The sequence below is a fragment of the Chanos chanos genome, chromosome 2 (genome assembly GCF_902362185.1).
Source record: "Chanos chanos chromosome 2, fChaCha1.1, whole genome shotgun sequence".
In the NCBI taxonomy this organism is placed as follows: Eukaryota; Metazoa; Chordata; class Actinopteri; order Gonorynchiformes; family Chanidae; genus Chanos; species Chanos chanos.
In genome coordinates, this window is record NC_044496.1 from 25131827 (window position 1) to 25148867 (window position 17041).

Consider the following 17041-nt stretch of genomic DNA (forward strand, 5'->3'; position numbering starts at 1 on the left):
CCATATTTTATACACAAAACGGATAAGGAGTGTTCGAATGTATGTATTTTAACTTTAGTATAACATGCTCTTGTCATAAACTTATATTGTATGAGGTGTAGATTTTCTTTAATGGTAATTTTATTGGTTAGACGCAGACATTTTTTCCATTTTATATTTGTGTCTGTGATGTTAAGATCTTTATTCCAGTTACTGTATATTTTTTGCAGGGAGTAATTATCTACTTGTGCTCCTGTTAGATAATTGTATAGCCTACCTATCAGTTTCTTTTTTTCAGCATTCATAAATAACTTCTCAATAGATGTTGGTTCCCTATCATAGTAAACTCAAAATTCTGCAATAACCAGCTTTTTAATCATAAATAGCCAAATATTTCAGTATCTCACTCATTATTTAAGCCACTTATCCTGATTAGGGTCGCGGGGGGGTGCTGGAGCCTATCCCAGCGCTCATAGGGCGAAAGGCTGGGAAACACCCTGGACAGGTCACACAGACAAGCACACTCAGGCACACATTCATACACAGGGGCAATTTAGTGTCTCCAGTTCACCTAACCTGCATGTCTTTGGACTTTTGGAGGAAACCCATGCAGACACGGGGAGAACATGCAAACGCAGAAAGGATCCTGGCTTAATATGGTTTTAAGCTGATCAAATGACAAAATATTATTATGGGATACAATATCCGAAATGTTACTAATTCCACTTTTGATCCATGTGTTCCAGTTTAATTTTGAATTTTGGACAGTGATGGATGGATTGTTCCAAAGATAGGTATTCTTCGGTCCACTAATGCAAACCCCTAAGATGTTTTTAATTTTTTTCCATGCTCCTAAAGTGCTATTTATGACAAAATTAGAGGTTCTAATCTTACATTTTGTAACTATAGATAAAACAAGTTGCCCGGCCTAAGCTGGTAGTCCTCTAGACTTATCCACTGTTCCTTGTCTGACTCATTAATGATAAGGTTTATATAGAAGGCTTGTGATGAATAATAGTGCAGCTTAACATTTGGAAAATTAAGGCAACCTTCTCTTCTAGTGCTCTGAAGAAGTCAGTGAGACTTGTTTGACCAAATAAACAAAGTAAACAACCTATTAACAGCCTTAAAAAATGCTTTGGGGGACCACCAGTATTGTTTGAAAAGTAAACAGAAATTTAGGCAACCATATCATTTTGATCAGATTTATCCTACCAGATAGATTTATGGGTAAATCTGCCCATTTATCTAGGCTTATCTTAAGTTCATTAACCAAAGAAATGTAATTACCTTTATATAGTTTTGTTTTGTTGGATCTTATGTAGCAGCCAAGGTATTTAATCCTTTCTTTTTGCCATTTAAACCTGTTAAAACTCTCTGGAGTTCAGTTCAGTTCGATTTTCCCCACATTTATCTTATGACCTGATAGTTTAGAAAATTCCTCCATGATATCCAATAGCTGTGGGATAGACTTTTCAGTATTACTTACATATGATATAAGATAATCTGCATATAAACTCAATTTATAACACTCTTTTCCTATAAATATGCCACTTATCTCCTCTGACTGTCGTGTCCTCTGAGCTAAAGGTTCAATGGGCAGGGTGAACAGTGGTGGTGATAATGGGTATCCCTGCCTTGTACCTCTTGTTATCTGAATAGCCTCAGTCAGGATCGCATTAGAATTAATATATGCTTTTGGTGACTTATAAATTGTTTGAATAATTTTTATTATTTCTGTAGGAACATCATATTATTCTAAAACATTATATAAATAACCCCAGTCAAGACAATCAAATGCTTTCTCAGCATCCACCACCATTAATGTTAAGTCCATTTTTTTCCTTTTTAGCAAACTGTGTTATTGATATACATGTTCCGATATTTGTTTCCAAGTTTCTATTTGTATAAATCCTGTTTGGTTATAATGAATAAATAATGGTAATACTTTGGCTATTCTATTATTTAATACTTTTGTAATAATCTTATTGTCACTATTAATTAAACTTATGGGTCTAAAATCCAAAGGAGTATTACATTCACGGCCAGGTTTTAGTATCACATTTACAATGGTTTGACGCGTGACTCAGGGTCTTGCCAGGGGTCACGTGCCTGTTCTTTGAGTACCCGGAGACGATGGGCCTTCTCAGTGTCAGTTTCACTCGGTGTTAAACCCCATTCGGTCTCAAGTAATTTCACAAAAAACGGGATCATCTCAGCACAGTTGGAGAAATAAAATGTACCTTCATTTTATGAACATCATTGTAACAGTTATGTAGCCATTTTTGTGCAAGCTGATCAACATAAACATTTTGAATTAAGAATTCATAACTATATAATCATTTGTATTAAAGTAAATGTGTGAAGTTCTTCTTTTAAAAAATGAGATCTGTGAATGGAGGAAATGAAACGGTACTTTGAATACTTTGCGCAGAGAGTGCAGACGGTCAGACATTCAAAATTACATGGTGTGTGCCATCTTTGTGTTCTTTTTTAATTTAGGCAAGGAAGAGAGTGATAAATATTGGTGACAGATTCTGGTTATTTTAATCAAAATATGGGCACAACGGAAACCACGGTGTATGACAGAATAGTCTGGGAATTTGCAAGGCGTGACCAACAGGTGTACCCCAACCGAAAGAGGTTGAGACAATGCACACTCAGTGTCTGAAATTGATAAGAAATTACCATAAAGATTTTTGCTTTGTGAACATGGCTTCAGCCACTCCCCGGGACCGGCCCAGTTTGTTGTATGCTTCTTTGAGCTCTTACAATAAACTTATACTGCATCAGACTCTGAAAACTTTGATTGTCTCTTTTTTAAGCAGGTGAACAATGTGGCTGGGTTCTCGCCCATATCTCGCCCAGGCTGAGAATTCTCTTCCACAGTACCACTTTCCACTAATTCCGGCACATTCAGGGAGTTTGAAATTTTTTTCTCGCTGTCTAGTAAGTCGACGTATTCCATCGCTTGCTTAAAATTATTTTGCAACTCAGCAATTAAACTCTGCTAGGTGCCTAATTGGATTGCGTGGTCGTGTACATCTCCAGTGCGTACTTCAAGTTTATTATCAACTGAATCCGCTCTCTTAACTAGAGACGACCCAAGCATATTTGTCGACGTTTGTAATTCCAAGGGTTTATCAATTATGCATTGAGAATCATCGAACCTTGCGGCGTTGACCGGGTTTCCTTTTCGCGGGATCTTGTGTGCATACACCCACTTTTTTCTTAATCTGCAGCCGGTTTTAACTCTGAAAGTCATCTTTAATTCCCAGGTCCCACAGCAAGCTGAGTTATTTAATGATGCTTTTAATACAATTTACAGTTGGATCGTTTTCCCTACGAAACCAGGAGCTCTAACCTTTCACGCAGCGCATGCTCTTGTCCTTTGGCTACAAACTACTTCCACCAGACCTATCGACACTAAAGGTTTGTGGGGAAAAATGGCAGTTAACGGATGAGACAACCCTCTGATAACATTCACTGTAAACATTGTTTGCAGCTTTTTTCAACTAGGTATGGGGGGATTTTGTAGCGACCAAGGATGCATTCCTTACTGTAACATTTCTCGGATGGATAAATAAATAAATTCATTAATTAAAACCGTTAGCGATTTATATGAGGATTTCGCTGAAATAACAACAAAAAGACCAAAAAGAGCAATATAGTTACCAAAAAGTTAAAGTTAATAAAGTATATTTTGAGCTCTGACAAAGGTGTCACGGGGGCGAGTTTCAATTTGGTGAATAAAAACAAAAGGCTGATGTCACCGTCCTTCTCCTGTAACACTTGGGATATGCAGCAGACCTGCAGTGGATGATCTTCAGTCACAATTTGGAACACAAGCCCTTAAAAACTCAGAAATGTATACAAGCTCCATACGATTTGGAGTGGAAGTACAAACAATAGAACAGTTGTGATACGTTTGCTCTTCTGAGTTTGTGTTCTGAATGAGTTATCTCTAGTCTTCTTGGTTCACCCATTAAAAGGTATGTTGCAGTAGCAAAAGTGTGGGGAAAAAGGCAGGTCTGGGTCAACTTTGCTGCATCCTCAGCTCATGTAACTTTCCTGAGATGAAGGAAAACAGTCTTCACTGTGAATGTGGGATTTGCATCTCAGCTCAGGATTCACAACACCATCAAAGGTTCTCATGGCAAGTTTGATCTGTGTGTTCACACACCCTGATTTTTTCTTGAATTTTTTTTTCTTTTTGAGCTTGTGGAAATGTGGAGAATTTATGTTTTATACTGATTTAGTTGTTATTATTCATCCAATTCACAATCATAGAGTTATTCTTTTACATTGAATTTACAGCTTCAACATTACCTGGTGCTACAGATATGTATTGTAGTGCTGTGACCAACCTGCACAAGACATTTAGTGGCCACTCTGTAGAAAGTCAGAGGAATCGGCTCTTTCCCTGTAGTCTGCACTATGCCTGAGCAGACTTTAGTTATTCATTTTTTTAATCAAACAAGAACAAAGAAATCTTGTGTTGGCAGTAGGACTAGATGAGGTGGCACAGTCAAGAGTAAACTTGAATCTGTAGTTAGTATGATTGACATTGTGGACTGTAAATACTTTGGTTAGGCACCGACTGCTAAAATATAAGATTTGAGAACTGAAGAGATGATAATTCATTAAAGTAATGCTTCGAAATTCGCTCCATGTCGCTCTCAGCATTGCAGGTATCTGTCAAAAAAAAATTGGTAGAGATCTGAGACAGTAAAATAGATAATAACATCTAATTAACCAATTAATTAGCATCCAATTATCCTAGGGGTCATCAGTAGGAATACTGGGCAGTCAGTTAAGTTTGACGTATTACTTTATTAAGATCATTTGAGGATTTGACACAGAGAGATTTTTATGATCGTGTTACAAGGCTTATCACCTTTGCACCTAAAATGTAAGTTTGTAAACAGAATGGAGCAAAACACACAGATAGTTGTGAAAAAAGTGATGTAGTCAGGCCAGGCCATGGTGAATGGTCCTGGTGGCTGTCATACTGTGGGATGCTGTTATCCCGACACAGTGTTTGGCTCATTCAGCATTGCAGAGACCAGGAGAAATAAAGCCATCCTGAAAGCTAATATTCAGCTTGGTCGAACTTCGATGGGGAGTGGTCTCTTCCAGGATGACAATGGTCACATTGACAAGGCATAAGCATTCCCTGAGTGGTTTGATGACCATGAAAATAATGGAAGACAAGTACCTTGCCTGTCTGAGGCACCAGATCTTCTTTAAACTGAACATCTACGGGTGTTTATGCAGCCATGACTCTGACCCTTTTTTTCTGTCTCCACCAGCAAAACACAAAATGATGGAATTTCTTGTGAATGAATGATGTGACGAAATCCGTGCCAAGGTGTCCTGAAGCGATTGTGATGACCCAGTGCCCTGATAAGACACGACGTCGAAATCTTCTAGTGTTTCCTCTCTCCAGTCCTCTCTCTACAGCTGGACTATTCAGATTCAGTCATCACTTTCAAACAAACTTCAGTTTTGTACAATGCCAGCGTTTTCATGTATCTTGCTGTCTGTGTGAGATCCTCTTATAGTGACAGTGGCATACCTTAGTTGACTAGAATCATCACCTCTGAAAATCACTGATAAACTCCTAAAAAGAATCTACGTTGTTAACAAAGTGTGTGACATCCTTGTTTTTAGCCAGGCTTTTATAGTTGTGAGGCATCTGAATGCCTCAGAGCCATTGTTGAGCATAGGGTATGGCTCAGAAATGGTGATGTTAGAGGTAAACCATTTAACTCCGTTTGTACCGTAATGTCTAACTGGTGTAATATGGTGTCATCTGTACCGGCACAGATGATAAGAGTTATTGCTCAGTGTCACTGATTTTTGGAGCTGGTCATTCAACGTTGGACAGCTTTGCCCAGGGAATAAACAACAATGGAATCCTTTATTTCGCTCCAGTTTATTGTGACATTAAGGTTGCTTTTAATAGTCTCTGATGACAAACTTAATAGGAGCCATTAGAAAACAAAATATGGGAGGCCTATTAATACTTGATTAAAATCAGTCCCCGAATGAAAAGATTCCCCAGATGGAGTTTTACCCCACAACACCCGAGAAATGTTTCTAAATGGGTCCATCTGGCTCCGGTACACTATGCCAAAACAAACTGAATGAGATTATTCAGTTTTGAGATGGAGCTCCACACTGTTATGTATCAATCATATCCAGAATTTCAATGGAAACATGTAATGTGATAAAAGGAACCACATAAGCTTAAGACAGAAATGAAGCTGCCTGAAAAGACAGAGCTGCAAATCACTTGATTTTCCCAAAGTAAAACAGTACCATACTCCCAAAGCTCTTTTGCTCAATACAGACCACTGTTGTCCCTGATGTGGTCAGTGTGTGGCTTACTCCAAGGCTGTCTAGATCAATGGTATTCAACAAATGATTGTGTCCTGTCTTTGACCAGTCAAGCAAACACGGCCCCACTTTAAAAACACATTCAAGGACATCCAGGCTGTTTTCCAGCCTTTATACTTTCATGTTTCAAATGCCTAATATCAAGCTCAGAACGACCACTGCTGCCAACAAATGCAATTCCAGTCCTGAGTATGAAAGTTAAACACGGGTCCAGGTGAGGTTTCTGGATGCTTGCTGACCTCAGGATTTGTCATGCAGGTGTGGACAAAAGAGTCACCTGAAATGTTCTACTTCAGTGGTTCGGTCACTTGAATGTATTATTCACCCACTCACTTATTTGCGCGTATAGAACACACATTTGAAAAAAAAAAAAGGTTGAGCACAAAGACAAAAAGGAAAACAATCCTCAGTGAACTGGTGAACTGAGCTTTGGGCTTTCTGGCCCAGAACCTGAATTACACCAGCCAATTCAATCATTAAAAAAAAAAAAGAAAACGGGGAAGCCAGTGCCTTTGGGGAGACAAACATAACAGACTTCAACTGAATTAGAAAACTTATTTAGAAGTTGAATCTCAACAGGCAGAATGGGGCAGAGAGAGGGGAGTGAGTGATGTGGCTCTGCTCCAACTGATAAGGCCATCCAAGGACATCTAGCCCCAGACACTCGAAATAACATCAGACTTGTCTTCAAAACACTTTCCTGTATCACCAGGGGGGTGTTCCAGAAAGAGGGTTAAGTGAAAACTCGGAGTCGGTTAACTCAGAACAAGTAGTAAACCTCCTGATAGAAGAACCCTATGGCTTTGTTTTGCCAGGAGAATGAAGCCATTGGGCTCTTCTATTAGGAGGTTTACTTCTTGTTCTGAGTTGACCGACTCCGAGTTTTCACTAAACCTGCTTTCTGGAATACCCCCCAGTTCATTCAGGATATTATTGATACGATTACCAGGCTGAAAGGACCGTAGGTCAAAATAACATATTTCATACATTCCCTTTAAACTCTACATTGCAACAACTGTACATGGCTTCAATCAATTTCACAGGTAGTAGGTTCTAAACTATTGCGCAGGGGAAAAAAAAAAAAAATCAATCTCATGCTATTTGTTAGTGAAAAGCACCAAATGTAGTAGTATCAACACCTGCTCTTACAACACTAAAGCATCAGACAGATTACAGATGGCTTGTGTTTAAGATTGTGTTTTAGTGCCTTCCCTGTTGTGACATCAAATTAATTCTCTCTGGCACTTAAGGGGAAAAGAATCAGTCACAGGCAGAGTAGAAATAGAAACTGTTTAATTAAAATATAAAAGCTCCAGGTACAATGTCTGGGAGTCCAGACCCTGGGTGCAATGCTTTTAACAATCAACTTAAAATATAAAAAAGAAAAAAAACTGTACTTACAAGTTACTCAAGTTGTTCTCCTCAGAGTGGTTGACGTTAACCTCTAAACTTCACAAACTAAAATTCCTCGCTGTATCTCACAAGAAACCAAAGAGTGTTCCTTACCTTTGGCTGTGATTATACAAACACACACTCATACGGCCATGACTGCAAACACTGCACTGTCATACCTGAGGCTATTCCAAGGATGCCTTCAAATGACTGCACTTCATTTAGCTCTCAACACCTCAGCTCACAGATGAGTCAATACACTGGGTGCCATCTATAAGACATGTTCACAACAGTTTCAGCAAACAGAGTGTTTTAGATTTTTAGAACCGGTCTGGTAAGGATCAAGTCTTTTGTGTGTTGCATTCTGAGGGGCAGATGTGTGTGTGTGTTTGCATGAGGGAAAAAAAAAGAAAAAAGAGGAAGACTATTTCTTGGCGAAGGAGATCTTCATAGCATTGTTCTGAGTGATCTTGAAACCCTGCAGTGCTTCCCGCGCTGCACCTGCCTGCACCTCATTATCAAACTCCACGAAGGCGATGTCGTGCCGACCAGGGACAAGACGTACCTCTTTGAACCCTGGGAACCTGTAGAAAAAAAGAGAAAGAGATAAGGTACAGAACAAATATGAACTTAGAGAGACAGAAAATACAATAAAGACAAAGGAGGACAAAACAGAAGGGGCAAAAACAAAAACTAACTGATTGAAAAGCATGGACAGCATAAGTTCGTTGGTCTCCTCTGGCAGGTTGGTGAGAAACAGGATATGGTTTGGTGGGTTCTCTGAAACCTGAAGTTAAAGAGAAAGAATTAGCAATCGGAACGATATCTGCTTAACTCAACGCATATGGAAAAGTCTAGTAAGACTATTCCTAGCACCTGCTGTGCATGCGGCATTTGCCCTGGCATCTGTCCTGGCATCATCTGTCCAGGTGGCATAGCACCTGGAGGCATCTGTCCTGGAGCCATGCCGGGAGGTGGCATCATGCCAGGAGGCGGCATATAAGGTGGCTGTCCTGGCATGGGCATCATACGAGGAGCCTGACTCATGGGTGGCATGCCCTTAAATAGAGAAAAGGACACTCAATACAGAGAACCAAATCACTGTCCTTGTACTGGCTTAAAAGACAGAAAACATAGTCTAAACATTCTAGCTAACCCCAAAGTGTGTGACCAGACTCCATTCAGGCTAGTAATGTCATAACGCCTTCCTTTTTTCCCCCCATTCAGGTATCAATGGGATAATGACAACGTAAAATGATCAAATTATAGACATCAGACATTTTTAAAAGACACTGCACAGCAATGATCCTCTACACAATAAAAGTATGCCATGTCTTCAGTCTGTGGTCTGTGTGTAACATGCTCTATGAAGATAATACTGAAACAGAAGAAGACTGAAACGTAAGATTTCATCCAAAGCTCACCGGCATGGCAGCTGGTACCCCTGGGCCCATTGCCGGGGCAGCCGCAGCCACGCCCTTCTTCCCTGCACCAGCCTCAGGGCCCTTGGTCTTCTTTTTCTCCTTCTTACGGTCACGCTCTACATAAGTACCCTTCATTTTGGCAATTATGTCCGAGTCTGTTTTCGCATACTGAATACGCTGTTTGGAGAGAGAAATGTGGAGTTGTTACAAGCTAAACATGCAGTCAGAACTTTTCCCACGTATGTGTGGATTAAATACATATTTCACTCTACAAGCTGCAGTTGAATCACCACTGACACTGAGGTCATATAAGAATGGTAACACATGGAGTTGAGCATAAGGCATACCATTGGTTTGTCATAAAAAGGGAATCCCTGCATGGAGCGCAGAGCATTGGACGCACTGTTGACCTCTTTGAAAATCACGAAGGCTTGTCCCCTCATCTTGACGATGCGAGAGACTAAGATATCTAGAATCTGCCCAAACTGGGAGAATATGGCATATAGAGACTTCTTCAGTTCTGTAAATAGAGATGAAACAAACGGGGCAATTATTTTCGAGGTGCACATTGCTTAAACACATCACACTCACATATGCATTGTGGGATGAAAAGAACAGATATAGCTTGTTAAAGAACGGCGTCTCCACATCCTTCATGAATTTTTCTTGACGTACCATCTTTCTTAATCTTCTCGTTCAGGTTGTTGATGTAGATGGTATGATTGAGGCGCAGTTCGGGAGCTGCCATAGCCTAAAGTAGGAAACAAAAGAGTTTAAGTTCTTCAATGAATCTGATGGTTCAAAAAATGGTGCCAGCGTATTTGTTAACTTGCTAGCAAGGCTCAACCATGTGTAACAAAAAGAGTCAAATGTAGTAGTCTGCAACCTGACAAAAGAATCTTTGCACTGCACTTAATACTTTACCTGCAGACTGTTAAAAACAACGTTTTAACCATTTTAAACGAAGTTACCCTACAGTTATGACCTGTTAGCAGAGGCTAGCATTGCTGGTTGTACACAAAATGGAAAGCTTACAAGAGAGTATGCTAGAGAGAAGAAAACCGATAAAAATAAAAACATGCAGCCTCTATGAAATACTTTTGTAAAGATAACGCACTTTCAGACTGAATATTTCTAAAATAAAAATACAGACAGAGACAAACTTACGTTTACTTACAACGTTTCCGATACGCGTTTCAGTGAGCTGAATGAACACACGGTGTTCACAAGGAAGTAATTTATCCCGCAATTCACCAACAATGCCTCATACTATACGGTGATTTCATTGGTTCCGGCCTCCGCAGAACTCATATGATTGGTTATGTGATATGCACGTCCCAGGATTTACATCACGTTTTATTGGACACATTGAAGGGGCCCTTCAGCAATCTGTTACCTCATTGGTTTTACTGTTGCGGTGGTAAATTTACGCTCCTCACATAGTTGGGGTTTCCGCTTGTGACAGCAGCAACATTGCAAGACAAATCACATATGATGTGATCTCTATATAGTTGTGATCTTAAATGAACATAGTGCAGGCAGTTAAATGTTATGAGGGAAATGCATTAAGACGTGGACAGACTGTCTCCCACGAGCGATTGTCCATAACCTTATATGGAATTGTCTTGTAGAGTTAGCTCTGTGCTCGCTAATTCTACGGCCTCGCTTTCGAATTAAGCTGTAATGGCAGCGTGCCTTCCTACTTTTTGGTGGACTAGATTCTGAGATGAGTTTATGTAAGTTTACTGTTGGTTTCATGCACTGTTCCATGGGTTAAATGGACATTACATGGACGTTTTGCTGCACCTGAGCTTGTTGGATTGTCTGAGTGGCCATATCTACTAAATAACAGAAACTTCACCAAATGCATGTTATGCCACTTTGCTCTGTCATAGTCCTCGGTTGTCCACGAGAATGTGTTTTGCTCTTCATAACAATATTCCTTAAACCTAATCTTAGCCGCACACGTAAATTAACGACCATTCGTGTTAGTTTATTTCGTTGTCTTACGCTCGCGGACTTGTTATTTTTGTGCATAAGGAATGTAACTGTATGAATTCCTCGCGTGACAGGCAGATATAAGGCATGGCAATGGAGCATCCTATGGTTGCACCACCTCCTCCACCACCCGCACCCCCTCCACCACAGCCCTCAGCAGTGCCCCATAAGAAGAAACTTTATCAGGCAATTGCTGAGGGAAAGGCTGCTGTGGAGGGGGATCATGAGGAGGCCCGGATCCTTCTCGCGCAAAGAGAGAGGAGGTGAGTGTTTGCGAGACAGGAAAGGAGGGAGGGGATGGGGATGGGGGGCTGTCGTCAGACTTTAGCATGTGCATCTAAAGGCACTACACTTCCTGGAGTGCAAGAGTGTACTTAATCTAGATTTATAATATAAAATAATTGGACAGATATCTCGAGCCATAAGTCTGAATGCTTAAAGAGCTGAGATGTATTCCCTTTGGACAGTCTTTGGCTTAAGTCAAACTGAGAAATCCTGTTTCATGGAATACCTCTGGACTATGAAGGCTGCCGAGGGGCAGATCTAAAACTGTGTTGGAGCTTTTTGTTTGCACATTTGTCACTTTTCTTTGCTAACACTTACACAGTTTCAGAAAGGACCTGCAGTGGTTGCTGTTTAATAAGTATGTGCCTTCCCTGATACAAAACGGTCCACAGTAAGTCCATACCCCTAACTCTGTTAATCTATTTAAAATATATTCTGCTATGCATTTGCAGTCCTTTCAAATGGTTGCACTCTTTTTCTTTTATAGAAAATGTGTCAGTTACTTAGAAAAATCCCAGTCTCCAATTTTTCAGTGAGCATCAGTAACCTGTAATCACGTCTGACCTGTCTGACACTGGTTTTATGACCTAAGATGTGGACTGGTGGCCTTGTGGATGGCAACCCACCTTTTACATCCTGCCAAGCGTGTTTCTATGGAGACGGTGGTACAGACAGCTCTGGACAGGGGCTACACTGCACAGGGAGAGATGTTCTCAGGTGACTAATTCTTAGACTCTACTGATAGCCCTCAGTGACCAGAATATATTTTTACATATAATGACATGTAATACAAAGGAATGTGTGTTGTAGCAGTGCGTTTGAGTTAAAGGATCGTTTGTGTGTCAGCTCATAGAGAATAAAAGGTCACAAAGGTACAAAAATGAGAACAAACTGAGATGCACAAAAAAAAAGGAAAGGAAAAAAAAGCTAACGTTTGTCACTGTGTCTTTGAGTCAGCGCAGGACATGGCTGTACTTGCGGAGGAAGTGTGTGGGTGCAAAGCAGTGAGGTTGTCAGGGGGCATTGAAGGACACAACACTGTCTTCATTATGAAACACCTCACAACGGGCCAGCCTGTTCTTATACCGTATCCTTTCCTCACATGTCTTTCTTATGCACACTGTATATTGTTTCAAATAATTAAATAAATGCCATATATTTCATGCACCTAAAAAAGAAAACAACAATACAGTTACATTTCTGTACTCCTGTCAATGCAGTTGTGTTTCTTTGACTGGTATGGCACAGATACGACGAGGACTTCAATCATGCGCCATGCCAGCGGAATGGACACAAAGCTCACTGGGCTGTGGCTTCAGGTCAGAGAGGACAAGCTTGTAATACATTAACACATTCTTGCATTTACACTTTAAACATCTTAACTATAGATCATCACAAAACAATGCCACAATCAAATGAAAATATTCTCTTAATTTCTCTGACATGTTGTATTGTACCTTAAAAGGTATTTCTTTAAATGTGTGACCCTAGTGTCTGCTTGTATCTGGTTTCTCAGGTGTTTTGCTTGGACTGGCACCAGGCAGTGTGGACACTGAGCAGCTCCATCCAGATTCTGCCCTGCCCTGGTTGAATTTCCTTGCAGATGGAGCTCCCTGTTCTTGGCCCGTGGGCGCTGTGCAGGAGGTGTACATCTTGGCCAAACAGGGCAAGAGCCTTCGTTACCAGCTGTGGAAACTGGACGCAGTGAGCCAGAGTAATGCTCAGCTCCGGGAGATGGCCCCACTGAGGGCTGGTGATGGGACCCACTACGTGCTACCTGAGGGTGGGGTGGGCAAGGGTCTGGCAGGTCAAGTGGTGCTGCTCCACACCAACACACAGGCACAATGAAAAGGGCTGTGTTACTGAGCAAGAGTCTGTACTGAATATAGGATGACCGGTTGTTGTTACAGTAGATGCCAGTAGCTTACTGATGCAACTGATAGATGTTTAGTGTTTTCAAATTGTAGTTCAACAAGATATCCTCCAGGTGTCGCTGCTGCTGGGCTTTGGTAATGCCCATGGACACTCAGGGCAGTGAGATAATGTTTAAGGCTGTGGTATTGAGTGTGAAACAACTACAGCTTTAAGTCTTTTCCTGAAAACAGTACCTTGTTTACTGCTCTTTCTTGACATACTAACTAAAGACTGAATGCAGAGCAATGGCAGAGGTAACCTAATAATTATGTGTGGTAATGGTTAAAGTTATTACAGTACCCATTGTTGAGATGTGACGAGGACAAAAATCAGCTCTCTTAAATAGCACAGAGTCAAATGTTTTGTGTCCTGCTGGAAAACGATTTGCCATGAGAGAGCATCACGTTCTATAACACACTATCTGCCAGGATGTTACTGCACTTAACCAAAATTGTCTTGGGAACTTGAAGTGGTTACTTTGATGAGACAGTTCAAGTCTCTTCAATTTCAGTTTGAATAAAAACAAGTTTTATGCTTTCAGTAGTTACTTGTGTGGAGGTGGACTGTGTACACTGAATATAATTTCTAAAATAACAAAGTAATTCTAAGCTCTGTTGTTTTTGCAGTAGTAAATTTCATTTCTAATTTAAACTTTAAGTAAATTTTTGGGTGAAGTATAATATACAGCTATGCAGGTATGGCACATAGAGGACCCAGTCAGGTTTAGAACAGTGTCAAGAAAGATCCATCTTTTAAATGCAATCTATGGTTAAAATGCAGTGCCTCTCAGTAAACTTTCAGAGGTATTGACCACAATATGTCGTCATGCAAAGCAGGACATAACGTTATCACTCTAAGTATATTTAAATGATAACATTACATCACTCATCACATCTGATCTTCAAATCACAAGTCAGCTAGTGTTTTTCAGTTTCAGCTGACGACACTAAGCTGTGGTCACAGACAGGCAAGCACTGCTTGTGTCAGAATTAAGACAGAATCCATCTGAACTGGAACAAATTACACAACAGCTCTTCACATTGGCAACACATCCTTTATCCTTTAGTAAGAGCCTTTCAGTCAAGTCAGAATGACAAAAACCAAGAAGAAACAGCTTTCTCTCCCTTCGGCCTTTGTAAACAGCAAGCATTAAAGTGTCGGACTCACGAGACCATGACGGGTACTGGTGGGCATAACTAAATGAGTGGCTCTTTGATCCATGTTCCTGTGTGATAGTGTTAACCTTGGCCTCCTAATGAATCAGACATCTTGGCCAAGCACAATCCGTTAAGTCATGTGAGGTCTTTGCATTGCTAGATGAGTAAGCTCTTGTTGTCCATTGGCACGGCAATGTTTATGACTGCTTTTTGAACCACTGATTAGAGCTACCAGGAAAAGTTAAAAGAGTGTGTGTTGTTTTTACACCTCTCTCGTGACTGTTGATGGGAGAAGAGAACCAAAACAACAGCTTCAAGAGTTCAATGATTGCACCATGTAATGCTGTAAAAACTCAAGTTCTCAGAAAACATCCTTGCAAATGAACTGACTTTACAGAAACAGGCTCAAGAGGAAAACCACACACATGCGGACAGTTATCAGAGAAGCAAATGAAGCTGCTATTATGACGTCATAAAAAAGAAAAGAAAGACAGAGAACGGTGGAAAGCCCAAACTTTCCAGTTTATTGCATTGGAATTCACAAGAGAAAATAGCTGGGAACACACATGAATAATGTGGCCCAGTTCCAGCATGTCCCTGTTTAAACAACAATCTTCTCTCAGAGTACAGTGCATTGGTTAAGGCCACCAAAACTAAGAATTTTCAGCAAAAACATCACTGCAATAGCTTAAATTCCCCTGCCCACAGAAATCAAGCCACAGGAAAAATTCATACTGTAGATCAGCTACAAGTAAGACGTCCATGATACCTGACACATAATACTTAATGTAAACAAAGCTTTGCTCCTCTGGAGGAGTTTGTTCCTTCATGCTTTGGAAAATTTTCTGTATGAGAAGCGAGTACAAATGTGTGAAACTGATAATGGAATGAGGAAAGTTGGAATGTCGTCATGTGAACTAACATCACCACGTATCAAACTGCTCAAGTATTTTTTTTTTTAAAGATTTAAAATTGTACTGTGGTTCAACTCATCTATTAGCAGATATTTTGGGACTGGATGTTTATGATCTTAAATACAACAGGAGGTGCAGTGGAGCAGTTAGGTTATCATCATATTTTGATAAACTCCCCTTATCAAAAAAAAAACCCCATAAGTTAAAAAAAAAACATAACGAAAATGTGATTACTTTAAAATTTCCCCACATATCAAAAAGCAAGAATATTGCAGATTCCAGTTTCATTGCTTTTCTTTTGTCAGGATGATAACGAGAGATAATTCAAAGCACTTGTGTAAAAAAGAAAATCCCTCAGGGACACTTGACAGAAGTCATAAAACATATCCAGCCACAGAGGAGTCACACAAAGTGAAAAGAGCCCACTCATGGACACTGAACCACTAAGGCCTGGCTAAACCTAGCTGGCTTTCCCATTAGATACAGTTTCTAGCCTGAAGAAATTCAGCACGATTGGACAGAAAATGAACCCACAGTCCCACAAGAAAACTACGGCAGAAACGTACTACATGTTCTCTCTCTAAACCGTTTCTGAAATCCAGTCCAAAGCATATGGAGACCAATAGTTGTACAGTGGCCTGTCAAAAATGGATGTTTCAGCTATCTGACTGACAGATAGCTGACGGCTTTACTCCGTACATAACACTCAGTCTGTTTTATTTGGAGCCGTCTGCTGAATAATCAATAAACCTTCACTAGGAATGCGTGCAGGGACTGTACTGAACATGTCTGACAATCAGCGGATCAACAGGGGCTGACTGACTCTGTAAAACGATTTCAATTCATTTCGACTTCTTGTATTCCCTTCTAATACTAACAGTTAATCAGGGAGCATATGCATTCACAGAAAAAAAACACCCTGCACAACAGTGTGAAATTAGAGAAGCTATTTACCACCCTACATAACAGTGTGAAGTTAGAGAAGCTATTTCAGGGGCCAGGTTACAATTCTGCAGATGACTAAAATATAGATAACTTGAAAGCTAGCGATTTTATCATCTGTGTGATTTCCCTGCAGTTGTAACTGAAGGCAAGTTTTAAGAATTTGTTTGCACATGCCTCACAATTTACATCTCAATCTTGGCAACCACTGAAGTACTGCGTTGTAATATACTGGATGGGTGTTTTGAAAGTGTAAAACAATACAAAGGGGGGAAAAAAAACCCCAACAGAAATATTCCCCCTCTAGTCGTACAAAAACAGTTCATGGTACATAGAAGAGCTGTGTGTCACAGCATTTCAGATTAAATAAAGATATATCAGCGACAAAAAAAAAAGGAAATGGAAAATATTCAACCAATAATTTCCAGTGTGCTAGTGTTAAAAATCTTCGTTAAAAAAAGTTATACATGCATAACCAAAAGACTGATAGTCCATATCAAAATAAAATTTTGTCCTTCTGAAGGCACCTCAAGATTTCAGCACACTGCGCTAAAAGTGAGTGAGTGTGTTGTCAATGTCTTTAAACAATACCGCCAACATTTTTCACATCGCTCTCCAAAAGACGGTTGTCCAC

At 40.1% G+C, this 17041-nt stretch overlaps 2 protein-coding genes across 3 annotated transcripts; one reads left to right on the top strand and one right to left on the bottom strand.

Moving 5' to 3' along the window:
- Positions 1-7817: 7817 nt before the first annotated feature.
- Positions 7818-10411, bottom strand: snrpa (small nuclear ribonucleoprotein polypeptide A). The gene is made up of 7 exons (XM_030765876.1): positions 10365-10411; positions 9873-9948; positions 9545-9717; positions 9198-9374; positions 8650-8832; positions 8472-8560; positions 7818-8357 (listed from the first exon to the last, which is right to left on the bottom strand). The coding sequence occupies exons 2-7, from the start codon at positions 9943-9945 to the stop codon at positions 8198-8200; spliced, it is 855 nt and encodes a 284-aa protein (XP_030621736.1). The 5' UTR covers positions 9946-9948; positions 10365-10411; the 3' UTR covers positions 7818-8197.
- Positions 10412-10671: 260 nt separating this feature from the next.
- Positions 10672-13891, top strand: actmap (actin maturation protease). 2 transcript variants are annotated; one of them, XM_030766076.1, is made up of 7 exons: positions 10672-10933; positions 11270-11458; positions 11803-11871; positions 12073-12197; positions 12438-12567; positions 12729-12799; positions 12997-13891. In XM_030766076.1, the coding sequence occupies exons 2-7, from the start codon at positions 11283-11285 to the stop codon at positions 13326-13328; spliced, it is 903 nt and encodes a 300-aa protein (XP_030621936.1). In that variant the 5' UTR covers positions 10672-10933; positions 11270-11282; the 3' UTR covers positions 13329-13891. The 2 variants fall into 2 exon arrangements, with proteins under 2 accessions (XP_030621936.1, XP_030621937.1); XM_030766077.1 differs by having other exon boundaries at positions 11809-11871.
- The last annotated feature ends 3150 nt before the right edge of the window (positions 13892-17041 follow it).